Below are 24052 nucleotides of genomic sequence, written 5' to 3'. Positions count from 1 at the left end.
ACGGGGGCCACTGCAGATGGGGAGCAACACAGAACTCAGCGGGTTGAGCATCGTCTCTGAGGGAAGGGAAAGGATTTGTCGATGTTTCAGGTTGAGACCCCACATTAGTCTCAACTTGAAATGTCAACAACTCTCTTCCCTTCCTCCCGCTGATGCTGCCCGACTGGCTGAGGTCCTCCAGCAGATTGCTTGTGGCAGCTGGATGGATGTCAGAACGGTCCATTTTTCCATCCTGTTGAAAGGTATGGAGGAGTGCATCCGATTGGAGAGCTCTCCCTGGGGGTCGGGGTGTTGAAGGTGGGAAAAGAGCACCACCTGCTGCATGGGGTTTTGTCTCTATCTGAGAAGTCTCTACCAGCTCTGGAGAAAGCAGTTAGCTGTATCATGGGTCTGTCATCGTCCCAGCACATTGTGGGCACCTAACTGCTAAGGCCAACAACTATCTTTTCCTTATTATTCAGAGGCTTTTTCTTTGTATGAAAGAGATCCCACTTGCTTGTAGTGAGAGTAAAGTTGTCAGAGGGCAACCCTTTCTGGAAATTCTTTCTTTTATGAGCTGTCTTCCAAAGCAAGAGGAACCATTACGGGAGTGTAAGGTGCCTTGGGGGAGCGGCTGAGAATGTGGCCAGCACCCTTACACTCCATTGGGCTGCTCTCTGCTCTCTGGACCACTCCCTCCTGCTCACCTCTTCGACTTCTGATATGTTTCTTAATTTTTGTCATCCTGCAGGAAACCAAAGAAGAGAAGTCTTCCTTCATCTGCCCATTATGTGGGAAGAACTGTGGGACCCAGCACCAATTAACTATGCACATTCGACAGGTATGCTCTGACCTTTTATCCTCTGTGTCCGAGGGCCTTTCTACAGTCAGTAGTCACCTTTGTAGGTTTGATGTGGTCTACATGCAGTGCCTAATGTTGCTCTAAATCCCTTGTAAGACCATGAACATGAGCATAGAAACATGGAAAACCTACAGCACAATACAGGCCCTTCGGCCCACAAAGCTATGCTGAGCATGGCCTGACCTTAGAACTACCTAGGGTTACCCATAACCCTCTATTTTTCTAAGCTCCATGTATCCAACCACGAGTCTCTTAAAAGACCCTATCATGTCCACCTCCACCACCACCGCTGGCAGCTCATTCCATGCACTCACGACTCTCTGTGTAAAAACTTACCCTGACATTTCCTCCGTACCTACTTCTAAGCACCTTAAAACTGTGCCCTCTTGTGCCGGCCATTTCAGCCCTGGGAAAAAGCCTCTGACTATCCACACGATCAATGCCTCTCATCATCTTATACACCTCTATCAGGTCACCTCTCATCCTCCGTCGCTCCAGGAGAAAAGGCCGAGTTCACTCAACCTATTCTCATAAGGCATGCTCTCCAATCCAGTCAACATCCTTGTAAATCTCCTCTGCACCCTTTCTATGGCTTCCACATCCTTCCTGTAGTGAGGCGACCAGAACTGAGCACAGTACTCCAATGTGTTTAGTCACATCCTCAAAAAATTCAATCAGGCTCATAACTTACGACCTGCCTTTGACAAAGCCATGCTGACTATTCCTAATCATATTATGCCTCTCCAAATGTTCATAAATCCTGCCTCTCAGGATCTTCTCCATCAACTTATCAACCACTGAGGTATGACTCGCTGGTCTGTAATTTCCTGAGCTATCTCTACTCCCTTTCTTGAATAAGGGAACAACATTCGCAACCCTCCAATCCTCCGGAACCTCTCCTGTCCCCATTGATGATGCAAAGATCATTGCCAGAGGCTCAGCAATCTCCTCCCTCGCCTCCCACAGTAGCCTGAGGTACATCCCGTCTGGTGACTTATCCAACTTGATGCTTTCCAAAAGCTCCAGCACATCCTCGTTCTTAGTATCTACATGCTGAAGCTTTTCAGTCGGCTGTAAGTCATCCCTACAATCACCAAGATCGCCATGAGCACTTGCAGATGATTCCTCATCCCTCTGCATTAAACTTGTATTATTTTGACAGTGCATGTAACAACCATCTTGTCTACACGTTTCACAACATAATTGTACATGCCACGGGATCAATAGAAGCAGACCTTCAAACTACAGACTCTTGTCACATTCATTTGATCTGTGACCTTATTGTATAATCTTACAATGCATGAGAGCTATCACTGCTGGATTTATACATCTCATCTGAAGTATTCTCATTCTCTTTGTACAGAGTGATAGGGCTGAGGATGTCACATTGTTATACAGTGCCTTGTTTAAAGTACTTAGCTCCAACACTTTGCTCGCATAAATGAGGATTAGAAGCAGGGATTTTGATCAATTTAACTGAGAATTTTTATTTGTGAATCACATACTCTTTTTTCAAGTAGAGCACCCCAAAAAAAGGAAAATTATAAAGCTTGAAAAACTTAAAAGGTTATGGGAAGAAGGCAGGAGAATGTGTTTGAGAAGAATAAGAAATCCGCCATGATGGAATGGTGCAGGAGACTCGATGGACCGAATGGCCTCATTCTGCTCCTTTTGTCTTATGGTCTTACTGAGATTAAATGCCATCCTGATAAAGTAACCCATCCCGAGTAGAGGAATCCAAAAGGAATTTGGAGAACATGAGAGGGTGGGGCTAACTGGACCTTGTCCCAAAAACCTATACCCTTTTGATCCCCAACCTTGGGAAAAAGTGTGTTCACTTACACCAAACTTTTGCCCCATATAATTCAATATACTTGTGTATGTAAGTGTACCCCTCAGTCTCCTATGCTCCCTGAAAATAAGTCTTTGCCTGTCGAACCTCTCCCAACAATGAGTCCTACATGTAAACAAGCCCATGAGGTTCACACAATTTTAAATTCTGGCTTTTTTTTGTAACCTGTGTTCTCAAATCCCAATGTTCATGTTGTTAGACAGCAAGCCTGGTAAGTTTCTCACGGTAGGCAATGTGACACAAGTATAGGTGCAGAGGGATGAAGAGAAGGTTTGGAACGGAGTTGAAGCTGTGCTGCTGTTTAACTTTTACCAAGTGCAGCTAAGGGTTACCAGGAGAGAGGCATTTCCATTCACTGTTTGCTTCACTGAAGTTCTTTTATTCAGACCTCCTTCCCCTTCCTTCTACGTAGCCTTGACATTGGCGACCAGTTCTGCTAACTTAACAGAGTGTCGGAGTGAGTGTGTCCACAGTTACACTGAGTCTGCGGCAGTTCACTTGGGTCTTACAATGGTCCAGCGCAGGAACAGGCCATTCAGACCACCAGGACTGACGCCAAGTCTCATCTCCCCGTATATGGTCCATATCTCACCATTCTCTGCATATTCCATCTAAAAGCCTCATGAGTGCCATTCCCAGAGGCCTACTTTCTGAGGGCACGGTGCTGACGTGACCCAGTCGCTCTGGAAAAAGGCAGAGAGGATTTGCAGGTATGTTGCCAGGGCTTAGGGGCCCGGTTTATGGAGAGGTTGGCCAGGATCTTATTCACTGCAGCATTGGAGCTAAGGGTGTGACCTTCCAGAGGTGTGTAAGATCAGGAAGGATAGTGATAGGGTGAACACATATAGTCTTTTTCCCAGGAAAGGGGAGTGAAAAATTAGAGGGCGTAGGTTTCAGGTGAGAGGGGGACAATTCACAAAGAACCTGAGTGTCAGTTTCTTCATGCAGAGGATGATACATGCAAGGATTGAGCTGTGAGAAGAAGTGCTTGACACAGGTTTATGGAGAGATAAAGGCCACATGTGGACAAGTAGGACTAGCTTGCTGGGCACCATGTTTAATTGGAGTACACCATGTCTTTACAGCACAACACAGACAATGGAGGGAACAACCATTCCTGCAGCATCTGCGGCAAATCGCTGAGCTCAGCCAGTTCACTAGATCGACACATGCTGGTCCATTCTGGGGAGCGGCCCTACACCTGCTCGATCTGTCAGCAAGCCTTCACCACCAATGGTAACATGCACAGGTGAGTTGTGTGGAGGGTGGAGGTGGAGTCTTGTGGTGAGCGTGCCATCTCTGTCAGAAACTAGACAAATTCACAGAGCAAGATGGCAGGAACCTGGGGCAGATGAGCATCTCACTGCAGGAACCATGATGTGGTCCTCCTTCGCTGATGTGTCTAGCATTGATGCTCAATGCTTCGGAAATCCTGCAAATTGTATAGTTTAAGGAGCAGGGAGGTGAGGGTGGAACTTAAAGGGACATGGGTCAAAAGCATCTGCTGGGCACCGCGGACTGCTTATCTATCCTCTCCCAGCTTCTTACTTCATCTCCTTCCTCCATCCACTCACATTCCCTCTACCTGGTCTCACCTGTCTCCTGCCAACTTGTTCCCCACCTTCCCATTCCGGCTCCTCCTCCTGCTTTTCCTACCCCCTCCCTTTCCAGTCCTGATAAAGGGTCTTGGTCCAAACCATCGACTGTTTATTCCCCTCCATAGATGCTGGCTGGCTGGCTGAATTCCTCCAGATTGCTGGAGATTTCTAGTACCTATAGAATCTCTTGTGTTTATGCCATGCTTGGGGTTGGCTGCAGTGGGGTCAGATTTGGGATTCTCACTGCCCCAGTTCCAGTAACTCTAACCTCCAGTGTTCACCACACCCCCCCCCCCCCCCCGACTTCCCGTCCTCCCATTTTTGTTTCCTTTCCCTTACCCATCCTACTTTTGTCCCCATCCTCTTCTTCTTGCCCCCCTCCTGCTCCCATCTACCCACTACCCACAGATTTCGCCACCAGCTCTCCCCTCCCCTCTCTCGGTCTGCTCTTGGTTCACCTTATCACCTTCATGCATCAGCTATGGAGAGTCAATGTTTCTGGGTGAATCTCCATCTGGATCCAGCTTCTGGTATCTGCAGTCCCTGTGTCTCCATTATCACCTTCCGTAACTCAGCAGAGTCCACCACTGATAGCAGATGTGTTACTGTTAATCTCCCTCCAATCTTCATACACCCTCCACAACCTTGCTTTACCTCTTTCTTTTCTGTTTTCATCTATCATGTCTCAATTCCACTCCTCCCTCAGCAGGCCCGATCTGTCCATCGTCCTTCACCCCCCCCCCCCCCCCCCCAATCCATCAATCCCTTCTGGCTGCTCTCTCCCACACCTCACCTACCCAATACTGACTACTCACGTCTGCACTCTCAGCCCTGACATGTCATGTCAACCTAAAACATAGACAATCCTGCTCCTCTCACAGACACCGTTCGAGGAAAGTCCTGGCCTGTCCATCCTCTCTCGATAATTCAATCCTTTATGTTTTGGCAACATCCTTGTAAATCTTTTCTGTACTCTTTTCTGTAATTCTTCGTCCCCTCTGCCATCCAATTCCTAAATGGACAATGAACACTACCTCACTTTTTTTAATATATATTACTATTTTTGCACAACTTTTAATCTGTTCAGTATATGTATACTGTAATTTATTTATTTTCTTCTTCTATATTATGTATTGCATTGAACTGCTGCTGCTGTTAAGTTAACAAATTTCATGACACATGCCGGTGATAATAAACCTGATTCTCATTCTGATAGCAGAGTGACCACAATTAAAACCATACTCCAAATTTGTCCTCACCAACATCTTGTACAACTGCAACATAACCCTGCTAGCTTCAATACTCGGTGTGCTGACTGATGAAGGCTAGAGACCTGAAGAAGGGTCTCGGCCTGAAACATCGACAGTTTATTCATTTCCATAGATGCTGCCTGAGCTGCCGAGTTCCTCCAGCATTTTGTGTGTGCAGTGTACCAAAGCCTTCTTTGACTTTGGTCAAAATAGTCTATCTGTGACTATTTTCATGGACCTGAACTCTAAGCTGTTTGGCCTACGACATTGCCCAGGACCCTAGCTAGACTTTCCAAACTGCAACACCCTCACATCTATCTGAATTAAACTCCATTTGCCATTCCACAGCCCACTTACTCAACTGATCAAAACTCCCCCATAATTATTGATGACCTTCTTCACTTTCAATGGTGCGACCAATTTTAGTATCATCTGCAGCAGTGGTATATAATTGAGTTTATTGTCATCTGCACGAGTACTTGAATGCACAGGTGCAATGAAAAACACACTTGCAGCAGCATCACAGGCTCAAAGCATCAGATAAGCAGCATTGACAAGCAAAATACAAATTAAAAATAAATGATGCACAATTTTTGCAAGAAAGAATCATGAATAGGATAGATCAACAACATCTATAAACAACGTGCAGATGTCACTCCATTCTTCAAGAAGGGAGAGAGGCAGAGGAAATGAAATTACAGGCCAGTTAGTCTGACCTCCATGGTTGGGAAGATGTTAGAGTTGATTGTTAAGGATGTGGTTTTGGGATACTTGGAACCACGTGATAAAATAGGCCAAAGTCAGCATGGTTTCCTCAAGGGAAAATCTTGCTGACAAACCTGTTGGAATTCTTTAAAGGAATAACAAGTAGGGTAGACAAAGGAGAATCAGTTAATGTTGTACACTTGGATTTTCTGAAGCCTTTGACAAGGTGCTGCACATGAAACTGCTTAACATGCTACGAGCCCTTGGTATTACAGGAAAGGTTCTAGCATGGATAAAGCAGTGGCTGATTGGCAGGGGGCAAAGGGAGCCTTCTCTATTTGCCTGCCGGTGACTGGTGGTGGTCCACAGAGGTCTGCTTTGGGACAGATTCTTTTTGCGTTATATGTCAATGATTTGGATGATGGAATTGATGACTTTGTTGCTAAGTTTGCAGATGATATCAAGATAGGTGTAGAGGCAAGTAGTTTTGATGAAGTAGAGAGGCTACAGAAGGACTTAGACAGATTAGGAGAATGGGCAAAGAAGTGGCAGATGGAAGACAGTGTCGTGAAGTGTATGGTCATGCACTTTGGTCGAAGAAATGAAAGGATTGACTATTTTCTAAATGGAGTGAGAGTACAAAAATCTGAGGTACAAAGGGATTTGGGAGTCCTTTTGCAGGATTCCGTGAAGGTTAATTTGCAGGTTGAGTCGGTGGTGAGGAAGGCAAATGCAATGTTAGCATTAATTTCAAGAGGTCTAGAATACAAAAGCAAGGATGTAATGTTGAGGCTTTATAAAGCACTGGTGAGGCCTCACTTGGAGTATTGTGAGCAGGTTTATGCCTATTATATTAGAAAGGATGTGCTGAAACTGGAGAGGGTTCAAAGGAGGTTGATGAAAATGATTGCAGGGTTGAACAGTTTGTCATAATGAAGAGCGTTTGATGGCTCTGGGCCTGTATTCGCTGGAATTCAGAAGAATGAGGGGTGGCCTCATTGAAACTTATTAAATGGCAAAAGGCCTTGATAAAGTGGATGTGGAGGATGTTTCCTATGGCGGGAGAGTCTAAGACCAGAGGACACAGCCTCAGAATAGAGGGGTGTCCTTTGAGAATGGAGATGAGGAGGAATTTCTTTAGCCAGAGAGTGGTGAATCTGTGGAATTCTTTGCCACGGCAGCTGTGGAGGCCCAGGCTTTATGTACATTTAAGCCAGAGGTTGCTGGATTCTTGATCGGTCAGGACATGAAGTGATACGGGGAGAAGGCAGGAGATTGGGGCTGAGAGGAAAATTGGATCAGCCATGATGAAATGGCGGAGCAGACTCGATGGACAGAAGTCTAATTCTGCTCCGATATCGTATGGTCTTATTTTAGTGCAAAGTGCTGAATGTGGTCGCTAAGCTGTAGTGATTAGGGGTGTGCAGGTTGGTGATGGTGGTGGTATGGCTCTGTACCTCCTACTCCACAGTAACTGAGATGGTCTGGAGGGTGGGGAGACTTGATGATTGATGTTTCTTTCTTGAGACAGCACCTTGATACTACCAGTGGTGGGGAGGGATGTCTCCTGCCCGAGATGTATTGTACAGAGCTCCCTGCTCTCTACAACTTGTCGCACTTCTGCACATGTGGATTGTTGTACCAGCCCATGATGTAGAGAAAGTTCAGCAGCTGCTTTTAAAAGTTTAACTCGAGTGTAAGTGGGTTATGGTTTCTTCAGAACGTGTGACACTGCTGTACTCCCTCTGTGCTGCAGCAGCAAATCAGCCTAAAGCTTGAGCTTAGGTTGTGACAGAACCACAACTTTCGGTCTCTAAAGTGAAAGTGTTACCAACGGAACCACAGCTTGCACACATCCTGTTAACATTTTGCACTCACGGTTATTTCGCTACCTCACTGTAAGAGGCAGGTGGAGTTACAAATGTGTGCAGAACTCTTTCCTCGAAACCTTTGCCCGTTTCATGGGGAGTAGCTCCATCGCCCTGCCCTTTCTCCCATGCTTGCAGGGCAGGGCAGGACAGGCCTGCTGTTATTCCCAGAAGTGCCTCTGTGGTCGGAGATTTACTGCACTGAATAAAGTAGTAACATTCACAGAGGAAGCTGTAACAAATGCAGGAATTGAGACAATGCCGCTTACAAAATCAGCAGTGACACAACTTGCACAAGTGCAGGCACAGGACACCATTTCCACCCTCCCTCTGTTGCTGCTTTCCCTCGGGGGGGAAGGGAGGGCTGGTTTTGTGGAAGTGTCTGAATTCTTCCACAGGCCCCCGGCTCTGCTGGCCACGGGCTGTTTCCCTGGTTACTTCTGCACAGTGGCCAGAGGAAACAGATGTTTCCACACTCTGAGCTGAAGATGATGATACTGCCGCTGAAGTGTTAAGTAGTGAGCACCTTAGACGTGTGATATTTGAGGTTGATTTGCTTTTCAAGCATTCCTTTATGTGTTAGAGCTCTGCCAGCAAGGCCTGCGTCCACTGGCCATCCCTCATTTCCCTCTCGAACGTGATGATGAGCTGTTCCTTGAACCGCGGCAGTCTGAGTGCGTTGCTGGGCAGTTTCAGGATCCTGAGGGACAGAAAGGAGGGAAGGGCATCCTGCTCTTTTAGTAGCCATTGTGCCAGGTACATGGATGGGAAAGTTTCAGAGGCATGTGGGCCAATGGAGTTAGCCCAGTTGGCATGGATGATGTGGACAAGAAGATTGTTTCTCTGCCGTGTAACTCGTTTACTCTAACGTACCTAGTTTCTGTAAATCAGTCTGCCTATAGCTCAGAGTCACTGGTACCAACTCAGCCCCACCTGATCTCCATTTAATTCCCTTAAGTACCAAAACCCATGGACTTTGGTCTTGAGTTTATCCAGAATATTCACGGCCCAGGGTAGAGGCTTCGTTGTTGCAGAGACTCGACCTCTGAACAGTATCCTAGCATCAACAGACTGAATGGTGAAAGCATTAAGCCCCAGACCCACCGAACATCAGCCCTTCTCCTTATTGAGATGCCTGTCCTGTCCTGCCCAGGTCCGACCAATGGCCATGGAGTGAGGGATACCAGCAGAGTTCCCCGGATCACTAGTAGAACCCACCCCCGTCCCCTTTGGAATATCACCACCGTTCACAGCTCAGTGTCTGGAGAAGGGTTATAGAAAGGAACACAAAAATAAGCTTTTAAAAATTAGGAAATAAAAATGAGATGGGAACTTTCACATCCTGCTTTGACTTTCGGAGAGACGGAAACAGTTGCTTGGGTAACGAAAACCTCAGCAAAGAGTCCCTGGTTAAAACCATCCCCGCTTTAATCCTTGTGGCGTATTTAGATTTTTTCCCATCTGCTGGAGGGCGGGGAATGCCGGGAGCCGGGAAAGAATTTGGTCCCTGGCTCAGAATGGCTGTCCTCACCTGGGCTGGCATACTTGGTGAGACAAGAAACTGCAGATGCTGGGATCTGGTCCACGTGATTGCAGCCCACCGCCCACTTGCCTGAAGCAAAATGAACTCAGCAGGAGTGGTGTGGGAGAGCGCACACCCACCATTCTTCTCCTGGTGATAGGGGACATGGTGGGTGCTCTGGAAATGGGCCTCCTCTCTCACTCCACTATGGCTCCTGTCCTGTGACCACTGGTTTTAGACTCCCCTCTTCTGGGGGAGAAGAGGAGGGAAGTCAGACAATTTGACAATTTGTGTTGTCTGTTCGTCTTGAGATTTTTTATACCTCTCTAAGGTCACCCTTAGCTTCCTTTGCTTGAGGGAAAACAGAACCAGCCTACCTAACGTCTTCTCGTAGCTCAAGTTCCCACTGCAACTGGATCGTTGACTTCCTCATCGGGAGACCACAGTCATCACAGATCAGAATAGCATCTCCCCGTCACTGGCACACCTCAGTGATGTGTGCTTAGCCCACTGCTCTATCGCTCTACACCCACAACTGTGGCCAGGCACAGCCTAAATGCCATCTATAAATTTGCTGATGACACAACTGTAGTTGGCAGAATTTCATACTGTGATGAGGTGTACAGGAGTGAGATAGATCGGCGGAATGCATGGTGTCATAACAACAACCTTGCACTCAACGTCAGTAAGTCCAAGGAATTGATTGTGGACTTCAGGAAAGAAGCACATGTCAGTCTTCACTGAGGGATCAGTGGAAAGGGTGAGCAGTTCCAAGTTCCTGGGTGTCAACATCCCTGAAGATTTATCCTGGCCCCAGTATATTAATGTAATTACAAAGAAGGCACGACAGTGACTATATTTCATTAAGAGTTGAAGAGACTTGATATGTCACCAAAGACTCGCAAATTTCTACGATGTACCGTGGAGAGCACTCCAGCAGGCTGCTTCGCCACCTGGTATGGAGAGATCACGGCACAGGATCAGAAAAATCTGCAACCGGCTCCATCATGGACACTAGCCTCCCCAGCATCCAGGACATCTTCAAAAGGTGGCATCTGTCATTAATGACCCTCATCACCCAGGACATGCCCTCTTCTCATTGTTACCATCAGGGAGGAGGTGCAGGAACCTGAAGACACACACTCAGCGATTCAGGAACTGCTTCTTTCCCTCCACTATCAGATTTCTGAATGGACAATGAACCCGTGTACACTAGCTCACTATTCTTTGTTCTTTACTGATCTTTTGTTGCACTAATCACACACACACACACACACACCCCCCCCCACCTCCCGGTTGCCACCCACTTCAACTCTGCCTCTCATTCCCATCTAGATATGTCCATACATGGCCTCCTCTACTGCCATGATGAGGCCAAACTTCGGTTGGAGGAGCAACACCTCATCTACCATCTGGGTAGCCTCCTGCCTGGTGGTATGAACATTGAATTCTCCAATTTCTGGTAATTCCCTCCCCTTCCCCCTATCCCAGGTCCCTCTCTGCCTCTCTCCCCTTTCAACTTTCTGCTTCTTTATCTCTACAGTTCTTTCATGCTTATCCCCTCCCCCTCCCCCTTTATCCTTCCTCTGATTGGTTTTCCACCTGGCGCCTCTAGGCCCTACCCCCTCCCCTATTTCTATTACTGGGCTTCGGCCCTCTCTTCCCCCCATTCCTGATGAAGGGTCCCGGCCCGAAACATTGGCTACTCTTTTCTTATGGATGCTGACTGGCCTGCTGAGTTCTTCCAGTGTCGTGTACATATTCTTTGATCCACAGCATCTGCAGTTGGATTTTTGTGTGTGGAAATATAAATAGTTGTTTTTCAAAGAGTCGTACCCCCGTTCTGGGTTAGCTTCAAGAAGGAGAATCTCATTGACTCTCTGGGTCACATTGCTTTGTGCTGTTGAGTACAAAGAAGCACAGTGCTGAGGCCTCAGAACCACCCTGAGAATTATTGCTTGACCGAGCAGCTCTATGTTCAGGAGGTGCCCCAAAGAACAGAGAGATACACAGCCGCCTTACCCATCTATGTGCTTGTGGGCCTAACCAGAGAATGGAGAGATACACAGCCGCCTTACCCATCTATGTGCTTGTGGGCCTAACCAGAGAACGGAGAGATACACAGCCGCCTTACCCATCTATGTGCTTGTGGGCCTAACCAGAGAACGGAGAGATACACAGCCGCCTTACCCATCTATGTGCTTGTGGGCCTAACCAGAGAACGGAGAGATACACAGCCACCTTACCCATCTATGTGCTTGTGGGCCTAACCAGAGAACGGAGAGATACACAGCCGCCTTACCCATCTATGTGCTTGTGGGCCTAACCAGAGAACGGAGAGATACACAGCCGCCTTACCCATCTATGTGCTTGTGGGCCTAACCAGAGAACGGAGAGATACACAGCCGCCTTACCCATCTATGTGCTTGTGGGCCTAACCAGAGAACGGAGAGATACACAGCCGCCTTACCCATCTATGTGCTTGTGGGCCTAACCAGAGAACGGAGAGATACACAGCCGCCTTACCCATCTATGTGCTTGTGGGCCTAACCAGAGAACGGAGAGATACACAGCCGCCTTACCCATCTATGTGCTTGTGGGCCTAACCAGAGAACGGAGAGATACACAGCCGCCTTACCCATCTATGTGCTTGTGGGCCTAACCAGAGAACGGAGAGATACACAGCCGCCTTACCCATCTATGTGCTTGTGGGCCTAACCAGAGAACGGAGAGATACACAGCCGCTTTACCCATCTAGGTGCTTGTGGGCCTAACCAGAGAACGGAGAGATACACAGCTGCCTTACCCATCTATGTGCTTGTGGGCCTAACCAGAGAACGGAGAGATACACAGCCGCCTTACCCATCTAGGTGCTTGTGGGCCTAACCAGAGAACGGAGAGATACACAGCCGCCTTACCCATCTAGGTGCTTGTGGGCCTAACCAAAGCTTCCACTTTTCTCGCTGCTTTAATCAGAGTACTTTCTATTTCAAATACTCAGAGTCTGTTTAATCAGTTTATTTCAAGTATCTTGTAGGGTACTCATCAGCTGGGTAGCCACGGTCCTCCCTCTTGTCCTATTGCTGCAGATTGCAGTGGCCCTGACCCTGTCATTGGTAACTCATGCTGTAAGAATGTGAATGGAAGCATTTCTTTCCTAAGCAGCCTCCCATCTTCTGATAGGCCCAGCAGTATGTCCATCACGGTGAAGTCGGCCAGCCCCTCCCAGTATCCCGCTGGCTGTGTTAAAGGTACTATAAAAATGCAAATAGTTTTTGTTGGAAAAGTCAGACTCCAGTTTGAGCAGTGTTATGGTCTAACTTTCCTTCACTCAGTGACAGGAAGTGGATACCACAGGCAGACCTACATTTACCGCCTGCCTCTAATTGCCAAAGTGGCTCGCTGAGCCATTTCAGCAGGCAATTAAGAGTTGGTCAGCCACATTCCTGTATGTCTGCAGTTGGACTAGAAAGGACAGTGGTTTTCTTTCCCTAAAAACTTTGGGTTGGAGGTCATTTTCTGAGTAAACCATATTAATTAGCTGAATTTTAATAAACCTTTGGCCATGGTGGGATTTGAACTCCTGTCATCAGCCCAGATTTGCAGATGTTAGTCCAGGGATGCAAGTTTTAGAGAGAGATGCTTAATTTATCAGCCAGAAGTATTTATGTCACACACTTAGCTTGCAAGTGTACACTTTGTGATTCACAGAGCTGTTCCCAATCAAACTTTGTCTCAAACTAGGGCCAAGTGTCAAAATCTAGGTTAGAAAGAGAAGGCGATTTTAACGATCAAGTTAAAGAAGGCAGGAGAGGCAGAAATGTCTGGAGAGAGGATTTAGTATTCTGGTAGCTAAAGGCAGAACCATTAAACTAGGGAGCATTTCAGCATTTTTAATAATGACACAGCTTTGTTTGTTTTCCTTATTCCCTTCTACACTAGCAGTCAACAGCTGACTTGCCAGCAGGCATTAGTCACTGAGTTCACTCCTTACTTACCACCTGAGTTTTGACGGACTGCACAACAGTCACAGTAATTCTTCTTCAAAACGTTAGCTTACTGATACCTTGTGCTGCGCGTGCCCGTTGGTGCTGTGTGTGCCCGTTGGTGCTGCGCGTGCCCGTTGGTGCTGCGCGTGCCCGTCGGTGCTGCGCGTGCCCGTCGGTGCTGCGTGTGCCCGTTGGTGCTGCGCGTGCCCGTTGGTGCTGCGCGTGCCTGTTGGTGCTGCGCGTGCCCGTCGGTGCTGCGTGTGCCCGTCGGTGCTGCGTGTGCCCGTTGGTGCTGCGTGTGCCCGTCGGTGCTGCGCGTGCCCGTTGGTGCTGCGTTTGTCCGTTGGTGCTGCGTGTGCCCGTCGGTGCTGCGTGTGCCCGTCGGTGCTGCGTGTGCCCGTTGGTGCTGCGTGTGCCCGTCGGTGCTGCGCGTGCCCGTTGGTGCTGCGTTTGTCCGTTGGTGCTGCGTGTGCCCGTCGGTGCTGCGTGTGCCCGTCGGTGCTGCGCGTGCCCGTTGGTGCTACGTTTGTCCGTTGGTGCTGCGCGTGCCCGTTGGTGCTGCGTGTGCCCGTCGGTGCTGCGTTTGTCCGTTGGTGCTGCGTGTGTCCGTTGGTGCTGCGCGTGCCCGTCGGTGCTGCGTGTGCCCGTCGGTGCTGCGTTTGTCCGTCGGTGCTGCGCGTGCCCGTCGGTGCTGCGCGTGCCCGTTGGTGCTGCGCGTGCCCGTTGGTGCTGCGCGTGCCTGTTGGTGCTGCGTGTGCCCGTTGGTGCTGCGCGTGCCCGTTGTTATTGTGTGCTGCACCTTTGCCCTGCAGGAATGCCGTCCACTTGGCTGTACTCATGGGTATCCATATACGGTTGAGTGATAATGAAGCTTGAGTTATGAACTGTGTTGGTGTTCCTGCAGGGTAGCTGTGGGTCACTTCTCTTTTACATCCCAGTAGAGTTCTTGGAGATGTTTTTGGCAGTTGGCTGGGAGGGGAAGTGTTAAAGAGTGATCGAATTGCTTCAAAATAGCCTGACGATCATATCTTATCCAGCAGGCTTTGCCGGCTGGTGGAGATAAACAGAAACTTCCTGTTCAGCTGCCTGTTCACCTCCTAAATATCTGTGTAGAATGGAGCCATGGAGAGGAGACAGGTTAATGTGGCGCAGGGGAAGGAGTGCTTGGTTGCTTGCAGTGGGGAACAATAGATCACGCTTCCCTTGCGCACTAAGTGGCCAGATTAACTCCTGTCTCCTTTTCACTTAGCACAATATGGTACACGTTTTTCACAGTTGTGTTTTACATCAGTTGCTGGATGATGCCACTCCCGGACATTCTCCCAGTGGGGCAACCACTTACAAGCACGTGAAGGTGATTGGGTTCAGGAGGAAGTCACTGCTGACTCGGCTAGCTTCTCTTACTGTTGGGCACACAGCAGCTTGTTCAAGCACAGCCCATTAACAAGCCTGCCAGACAATCTACAGGACGACCATCTCCATCTGACGAGCTACCAAGAAACAGCCCAGATGAAGAGAAGTTTCGCTACCACAATCGATGAACTCCTCCAGAGCCCCTCATCTCATCCCCTCACCTTTAAACTTGTACCCTGTAGTCTAAGACTGAGTGCATTCACTCTGTCTTTGTCTCTTACGATTTTATACACCTCTATAAGATCACATCTTGTTGGGTTTCCTACTTTCAGATACTTCCTTATGATAGAGAAGGAGGTGATTCAGCCCATCTATGCCAGCTCAAAAAGCAGTCCCATCCCCCACTTATTTGCTTGTAATTTGCTTTTTCCAAACTCCCATCAACTGGACACGCAACGTCCTCATCTGCTGGCCTCAACTGTTGAGAAATGCTAGCCTCATCTCCACCTTACTGATTATCAACAAGGCTGTGTGTTTAGCCCCTGCTCTACTTTCTAAATGCACATGACTGTGGCTAAATGCAGCTCCAATGCCATCTTCAAATTTGCCAACGACACTGCTGTTGTTGGAAGAATCACAACTGGTAAGTGAGATAGGGGTTGAGAGGTGCTGCAGCAACAACCTGTGTCAGCAAAACTAAAGAGCTGATTGTTGATTTGAGGAAGGGGAAGGAGGTTCAACATGTACCAGTCTACACTGGGGGAACATCAGGGAGAAAAGTGGCATTTTTAAATTCCTGGATGTTACATAAAATTCGTTGAAAATTTATGTTTAAATTTTCCCAGTGATACTGCAAGTAAATTTTTCATTGCATTTGTGCATACATGTACTTGTGCTTAAGACAATAAACTTGACTTGGATCACACAACCACACTGAGAGATACTTTGAGTTACTGATCAATCTATCAACCCTTCTGTCTCTGGGATGTTGGGAGGAACCCAGAGCATTCAAGGGACATGATATCCGTGGTGTAGAGTTTGCTGTGCACGTTTTGGCTGCTATAGTTCCTACACTACAATGTGGCTGTATTTCAGAATTACTTAAGAGGCTGTACAGTATTTCAGGATGTGAAAGCTGCTTCAGAGAAGCAAGGCCTCAGTGTCTTGGTTAATCATCAGGCAAAGTGTTTTTTCCAGTCCTGTTGGTTCTCTGACGTCAGATGCAGGAAAGTACTCAACTCTCAGTTTGCTCAGTTCTGGTTAAGTAATTTTTTTATGAAGATGATGAAAAATTAAAAGTTAACAGAGAACTGTAACTGTGGTTCCTGAAAACAAAGCCCTGGTTTCTCAGTATTCAGAGTAATCTTGCATAGCAGACTTTGCCCAGTCATAAAAGCCAGTGCCCCTGTCAGGTAGAACCAACCCATCCCAAGACTGCAGACTGCAGGAGAGTGGCACTAAGCTTCTTGGTCACCCTCTTTGATACTGGGGGGGGTGTGTGTGTGTGTGAGTGTGTATGTATGTCTGAGTGTGGGGGGTGTGTGTGAGTGTGGGTGTGTGTGTGGGGGGGGTGTGGGGGTGTGTGTGTGGGTGTGTATGTATGTCTGAGTGTGGGGGGTGTGTGTGAGTGTGGGTGTGTGTGTGGGGGGGTGTGTGGGTGTGGGGGTGTGTATGTATGTCTGAGTGTGGGGGGTGTGTGTGAGTGTGGGTGTGTGTGTGGGGGGGGTGTGTGCGTGTGGGGGGTGTGAGTGTGGGTGTGTGTGTGGGGGGGGTGTGTGAGTGTGGGGGTGTGGGTGTGTATGTATGTGTGTGTGTGGGGGGGTTGTGTGTGTGTGTGTTTAAGATGGCACCACTGGGTCGTGACAGTTTGTGTGCAGCTCTGATGGGACTACTGCAGCTCAAATCCACAGCCATGGATACTTCAGTCAACAACATCATTTTTAAAAAATCCATCGATACTCAAAATCGACGAACCTTGTTCAGCAGACTCAAGTCACGAGTGCAGCTCCCATTTACGGAAACGAGCAAGGGGAGTGAGCTGGTCTGCGGTATGAGTGAAGACCTTTGAGCAAGATTGCAGTTCCAGAGGGACATCAGGGAGTGCTGTGTACCTTGCTTCACAGAAGCATGGCTGTTTCCTGTCACTTCAGACACAGTGCTGCAGCCTGATGGCTTTGTAATCCACCACAAAGACAGGAGGTGCCTTATGATTAACTCATTGTGATGCACAAACGTGGCAGTTCTGTCTCTATCCTGTTCACCCAACTTGGAACATCTAGCAGTCAAATGTCATCTATTTTATGTGCTGAGAGAGTTTTCCACCATCGTCCTGGTAGCGGTGTACATTCCACCTCAGGCCAATGTCAGACACACTAGAGAAGCTGAGGAACGTAATCAGGAGGTACAAGACTGCACACCCTGATGTCTTCCCGATCATTGCAGGAAATTTTAACCAGCCCAGCTTGAAGAAGTCCCTGAACAATTACCACCAGCGTATCAGTCGTGGAACCGGAGGAGCCAACACAGGTGACCACTGTTACACCACCATTTTACTACCATCAAGAGTGCTTGCTGCGCCTACACTTGGTCCAGCTGTACTTGTACTCCCAGTGTATGAGCGACTGGAGGCTGCAGCACCAGGCAGGTGTGGTCAAGGGAGGCAGAGGAACGCTGTGGACTGGACAATATTCTGGAAGTCTTCCTCAAATCTAAATGACTTTACCACAGTTGTCACTGACTTCATCAAGTATCAGAAATACCCAAACCAAGAACTGTGGGGTGTCCTCTGCTGATTGCTAGAGGAGTGCAGCTGGGTCTACCAAACAGCAAAAAGTTCGAAATGGAATCGGATGCTTGTCAACTGCAGCTGGGTCTGCAGGCCATCACTTCCTACAAAGAGAAATCTAACATCAGGAATGGCAGTGGCACTTCATTCCCATACGAGCTCAACACCTTTTATGCGTGCTTTGAAAAGGAGGTGAAAGCTACTTCTATGCAAATCCCTGCAGCGTCTGGTGACCCGGTGATGTGTGCCTCAGAGGCCGATCTCAGAACATCTTTCAAGAGGGTGCACCCTTACAAAGATAGAATCGTACAGCACAGTACAGGCCTTTCGGCCCACAATGTTGTGCCGACCCTTAAACCCTGCCTCCCATATAACGCCCCACCTTAAATTCCTCCATATACCTGTCTAGTAGTCTCTTAAACTTCACTAGTGTGTCTGCCTCCACCACCGACTCAGGCAGTGCATTCCACACACCAACCACTCTGAGTGAAAAAACCTTCATAGAACATTACAGCACAGAAACAGGCCTTTTGGCCCTTCTTGGCTGTGCCGAACCATTTTTCTGCCTAGTCCCACTGACCTACACCTGGACCATATCCCTCCATACCCCTCTCATCCATGTACCTGTCCAAGTTTTTCTTAAATGTCAAAAGTGAGCCCACATTTACCACTTCATCTGGCACCTCATTCCACACTCCCACCACTCTGTGTGTGAAGAACTCCCCCCTAATGTTCCCTTTAAACTTTTCCCCCTTCACCCTTAACCCATGTCCTCTGGTTTTTTTTCTCCCCTAGCCTCAGTGGAAAAAGCCTGCTTGCACTCACTCTATCTATACCCATCATAACTTTATACACCTCTTATCAAATCACCCCTCATTTTCCTACGCTCCAGGGAATAAAGTCCTAACCTATTCAACCTTTCTCTGTAACTCAGTTTCTCAAGTCCTGGCAACATCCTTGTAAACCTTCTCTGCACTCTTTCAACCTTATTAATATCCTTCCTGTAATTAGGTGACCAAAACTGCACACAATACTCCAAATTCAGTCTCACCAATGTCTGATACAACCTCACCATTACATTCCAACTCTTATACTCAGTATTTTGATTTATAAAGGCCAGTGTACCAAAAGCTCTCTTTACGACCCTATCTACTTGTGACGCCACTTATAGGAAATTATGTATCTGTATTCCCAGATCCCTCTGTTCTACTGCACTCTTCAGTGTCCTACCATTTACCTTGTATGTTCTACCTTGGTTTGACCTTCCGAAGTGCAATACCTCACACTTGTCCGCATTAAACTCCATCTGCCATTTTTCAGCCCATTCCTCCAACTGGTCCAAATCCTTCTGCAAGCTTTGAAAACCTTCCTCACCATCCACTACACCTCCAATCTTTGTATCATCAGCAAATTTGCTGATCCAGTTTTCCACATTATCATCCAGATCATTGATACAGATGACAAATAACTATGGACCCAGCCAGCACTGATCCCTGTGGCACACCACTACTCACAGTCCTCCACTCAGAGTAGCAATCCTCCACTACCGCTCTCTGGCTTCTCCCATTGAGCCAATGTCTAATCCAATTTACTACCTCTCCATGTAAACCTAGCGACTGAATCTTCCTAACTAACCTCCCATGCAGGACCTTGTTAAAGGCCTTACTGAAGTCCATGTATACGATATCCACTGCCTTCCCTTCATCTACTTTCCTGGTAACTTGTTTGAAAAACTCTAATAGATTGGTTAAACATGACCTACCACGCACAAAGCCATGCTGACTGTTTCTAATAAGTCCCTGTCTATCCAAATACTTGTAGATCCTATCTCTTAGTATTCCTTCCAATAATTTACCTACTACCGATGTCAAACTTACTGGCCTATAATTTCCCAGCTTACTTTTTGAGCCTTTTTTAAACAACGGAACTACATGAGCTATCCTCCAATTCTCCGGCACCTGACCCGTGGATATCGACATTTTAAATATTTCTGCCAGGGCCCCTTCAATTTCAACACTAGTCTCCTTCAAGGTCTGAGGGAATACCCTGTCAGGTCCTGGGGATTTATCTACTCTGATTTGCCTCAAGACAGCAAGCACCTCCTCCTCTTCAATCTGTTTAAGTTCCATGACCTCCCTACTTGTTTGCCTTGTTTCCATAGTCTCCATTCCAGTTTCCTTAGTAAATACAGTTGCAAAAATCCCATTTAATATCTCTCCCATTTCTTTTGGTTCCATACATAGCCGACCACACTGATCTTCAAGAGGATCAATTTTATCCCTCACTATCCTTTTGCTCTTAACATACCTGTAGAAGCTCTTAGGATTATCCTTCACCCTGACTGCCAAAGCAACCTCATGTCTTCCTCTAATATACCCCTTGAACTTCCCTCCCCTTACCTTAAAGCCATGTCCTCTTGTACTGAGCAGTGGTGCCTTGGGGAAGAGGCACTGGCTGTCCACTCTGTCTATTCCTCTTAATATCTTGTACACCTCTATCATGTCTCCTCTCATCCTCCTTCTCTCCAAAGAGTAAAGCCCTAGCTCCCTTAATCTCTGATCATAATCCATACTCTCTAAACCAGGCAGCATCCTGGTAAATCTCCTCTGTACCCTTTCCAGTGCTTCCACATCCTTCCTATTGTGAGGCGATCAGAACTGGACACAGTACTCCAAGTGTGGCCTAACCAGAGTTTTATAGATCTGCATCATTACCTCGCGACTCTTAAACTCTATCCCTCGACTTATGAAAGCTGACACTCCATAAGCTTTCTTAACTACCCTATCTACCTGTGAGGAACTTTCAGGGATCTGTGGACATGTACCCCCAGATCCCTCTGCTCCTCCAAACTCCCAAGTATCCTGCCATTTACTTTGTACTCTGGCTTGGAGTTTGTCCTTCCAAAGTGTACCACCTCACACTTCTCTGGGTTGAACTCCATCTGCCACTTCTCAGCCCACTTCTGCATCCTGTCAATGTCTCTCTGCAATCTTCGACAATCCTCAACACTATCCACAACACCACCGACCTTTGTGTCGTCTGCAAACTTGCCAACCCACCCTTCTACCTCCACATCCAGGTTGTTAATATAAGATGTCAGGCCCTGATGGTGTACCTGGTAGGTCTCTGAAAACCTGTGCCAACCAGCTGGCAGGAGTGCTCAAGGACATTTTCAATCCTCGCTGCTGCAGTCTGAGGTTCCCACCTGCACAACAGGATGACAGCCATAGCGGTTCCCAAGAGGAGCAGGGTGAGCTGCCTCAATAACTGGCAGCCAGTTGCATTCACGTCCACTCTGATGAAGTGCTTTGAGAAGTTAGTCATGGCCAGAATCAACTCCGGCCTAAGCAGGGACCTGGACCCATTGCAGTTTTCCTATCAACACAGTAGGCAAAGAGTGCATGCGGTCTCCCTGGCTCTTCACTCGGGCTTGGGTCACCTGGACAACCGCAATAGCCACGTCAGACTGCTGTTCATTGACTACAACTTAGTTTTCAATACAACCACACCCTCAGTTCTAACAACAAGCTCCAAAATGCGTGTCTCTGTAACTGCCTTTACAACTGGATCTTTGACTTCCTCACCAGGAGGCCACAATCAGTGCAGCCAGAATAATTTCCCCTCCTTGCTGACACAACTGAAGGATGCATTCTTAGCCAGCCCACTGTTCCACTCTCTCTACACTCACGATTGTGTGGCTAGGTACAGCTCAAACGCCATCTATAAATTTGCCGAGGACAGCTACTGTTGGCAGAATTTCAGATGGTGATGAGGAGATGCACAGGAGCGAGATAGATGAGCTGGTTGAGTGGTGTCGTGGCAACAACCTTGCACTCAATGTCAGTAAGACCAAGGAATTGATTGTGGACTTCAGGAAGGGGAAGTTGAGGGAACACACACCAGACCTCATCATGGGATCAGCAGTGAACAATTTCAAGTTCCTGAATGTCAGCATCTCTGAAGATCTACCCTGGAGCCAACACATTAATGCAGTTTCAAAGAAGGCAGGATGGCGACTATATTTTGTTAGGAGCTAAAGGAGACTTGTGTATTACTCCAGGTGTACCATGGAGAGCTTTGTATCACTACCTGGTATTGAAGCGACACTGCACAAGATTGGAAAAAGTTTGTAAACTGAGCCAGTTTCATCATGAGTCATAGCCTCTGCAGCATCCAGAACACCCTCGAAAGGCGATGCCTCAAAAAGGGGGCATCCATCACCCAGGACATTCCCTCTTCTCGTTGCTGCAGTAAAGGAGGAGGGGCAGGAGCCTAAAGACACACACTGTATTTTTCAGGAACAGCTTCTTCCCCTCTGCCATTAAATTTCTGAATGGACAGTGAACACATGAACACACCTCACTGTTCTTTGCTCACTTTTTGAACTACTTATTAATTTAATTTACTTTTTTAATATAAACTTATTGTAGTTTATAGTTTTTATTATTAAGTAGAAACAACAAATTTTTGCCCATTCTCCCAATTTGTCTGTGTCCTGCTGCAATTACATTGCTTCCTGAGCACTACCTACCCTTCCACCTATCTTCATATCATCAGCAAACTTTGCCACAACACCTTCAATTCCATTATCTAAATCATTGACAAACAATGTGAAAAGTAGTGGTCCCAATACTAAGCCCTGAGAAACACCACTAGTCACAGAAAAGGCCCCTTTTTATACCCACTCGCTGCCTCCTGTCTGTCAGCCATTCCTTTATCCATGCCAGTTTCTTTCCTGTAACGCCACAGGATTCAAATGTGTGGCACCCTATCAAATGCCTTCTGAAAATCCAAGTAAATGACATCCACTGCCTCTCCTTTGTCCACCCTGCTTGTTACTTCCTCGAAAAATTCTGACTGATTTGTCAGACCAGGTTTCCTTCACAGATACCATGTTGACTTTGACTTATTTTATCATTGGAGAGCATGACTTATGAAAACAGGTTGAGTAAACTCAGCCTTTTCTCCTTGGAGCGATGGAGGATGAGAGGTGACCTGATAGAGGTGTATAAGATGATGAGAGGCATAGATCGTGTGGATAGCCAGAGGCTTTTTCCCAGGGCTGAAATGGTTAACACGAGAGGGCAGTTTTAAGGTGCTGGTGAGTAGGTACAGAGGAGATGTCAGGGGTAAGTTTTTTACTCAGAGAGTGGTGAGTGCGTGGAATGGGCTGCCGGCAATGGTGGTGGAGGTGGATACAACAGGGTCTTTTAAGAGACTCCTGGACAGGTACATGGAGCCTAGAAAAATAGAGGGCTATGGGTAACCCCAGGTAATTTCTCAGGTAAGTACATGTTCAGCACAGCTTTGTAGGCGGAACGGTCTGTATTGTGCTGTAGGTTTTCAGTGTTTCTATAAACAAGAGGAGATCTGCAGATGCTGGAGGAACTCTGATGGAGGGTCTTGGTCTGAAACATCTTTTCCAATTTCGCAATGTATGCCAGTGATATTAAATCTGATTCTGATTTTAATGTCTTTATTGGCTAGGTTAATGCTCTTTAAATGGAAGTGACTGGTTGAGCAGTTGGGTTTTTAAATAAGTGCTTCAAGCTTGTCCAAGCTAAGCATCCAATGGAACTTGTTATGTTTGTGAATCAGGATGGGGTGTGAAGTTAGTGGTGTTGAGACCACTTTCCTCTGCCTCCATCCACTCCTCTCACCAAAATATTTTCCATTCCCTCATCGTCCTGACTTTACTTTTGGGTTGAGATCTTCTCTAGCAAAGCTCTTCGCAAACACCTGAAACCCCATCCACTGCCCCTGCTGTGATCCATCTGTCTGTCCTGGCACCCTGCTGCTGGAAATGCGATCCATCTGTAGTTCCTGGCACCCTGCTGCTGGACATGCGATCCATCTGTAGGTCCTGGCACCCTGCTGCTGGACATGCGATCCATCTGTAGGTCCTGGCACCCTGCTGCTGGAGATGCGATCCATCTGTAGGTCCTGACACCCTGCTGCTGGAGATGCGATCCATCTGTAGGTCCTGGCACCCTGCTGCTGGAGATGCGATCCATCTGTAGGTCCTGGCACCCTGCTGCTGGACATGCGATCCATCTGTAGGTCCTGGCACCCTGCTGCTGGACATGCGATCCATCTGTAGGTCCTGGCACCCTGCTGCTGGACATGCGATCCATCTGTAGGTCCTGGCACCCTGCTGCTGGACATGCGATCCATCTGTAGGTCCTGGCACCCTGCTGCTGGACATGTGATCCATCTGTAGGTCCTGGCACCCTGCTGCTGAACATGCGATCCATCTGTCTGTCCTGGCACCCTGCTGCTGGACATGCGA

At 47.6% G+C, this 24052-nt stretch overlaps 1 protein-coding gene across 8 annotated transcripts in view; it reads left to right on the top strand.

The window, feature by feature from the left end:
* LOC140742202 (ras-responsive element-binding protein 1-like) overlaps positions 1 to 24052 on the top strand; it is a 301827-nt gene that overhangs the window by 179696 nt on the left and 98079 nt on the right. For all 8 annotated transcript variants that reach the window (XM_073073018.1, XM_073073016.1, XM_073073017.1 and 5 more), the window contains 2 exons: positions 731 to 820; positions 3779 to 3942. In XM_073073018.1, the coding sequence (XP_072929119.1) occupies positions 731 to 820; positions 3779 to 3942 (254 nt within the window). The remainder of the gene's footprint in view (positions 1 to 730; positions 821 to 3778; positions 3943 to 24052) is intronic.

This window comes from Hemitrygon akajei, chromosome 20, assembly GCF_048418815.1.
Source record: "Hemitrygon akajei chromosome 20, sHemAka1.3, whole genome shotgun sequence".
NCBI lineage: Eukaryota > Metazoa > Chordata > Chondrichthyes > Myliobatiformes > Dasyatidae > Hemitrygon > Hemitrygon akajei.
This window is presented reverse-complemented; position numbering and strand designations above follow the sequence as displayed.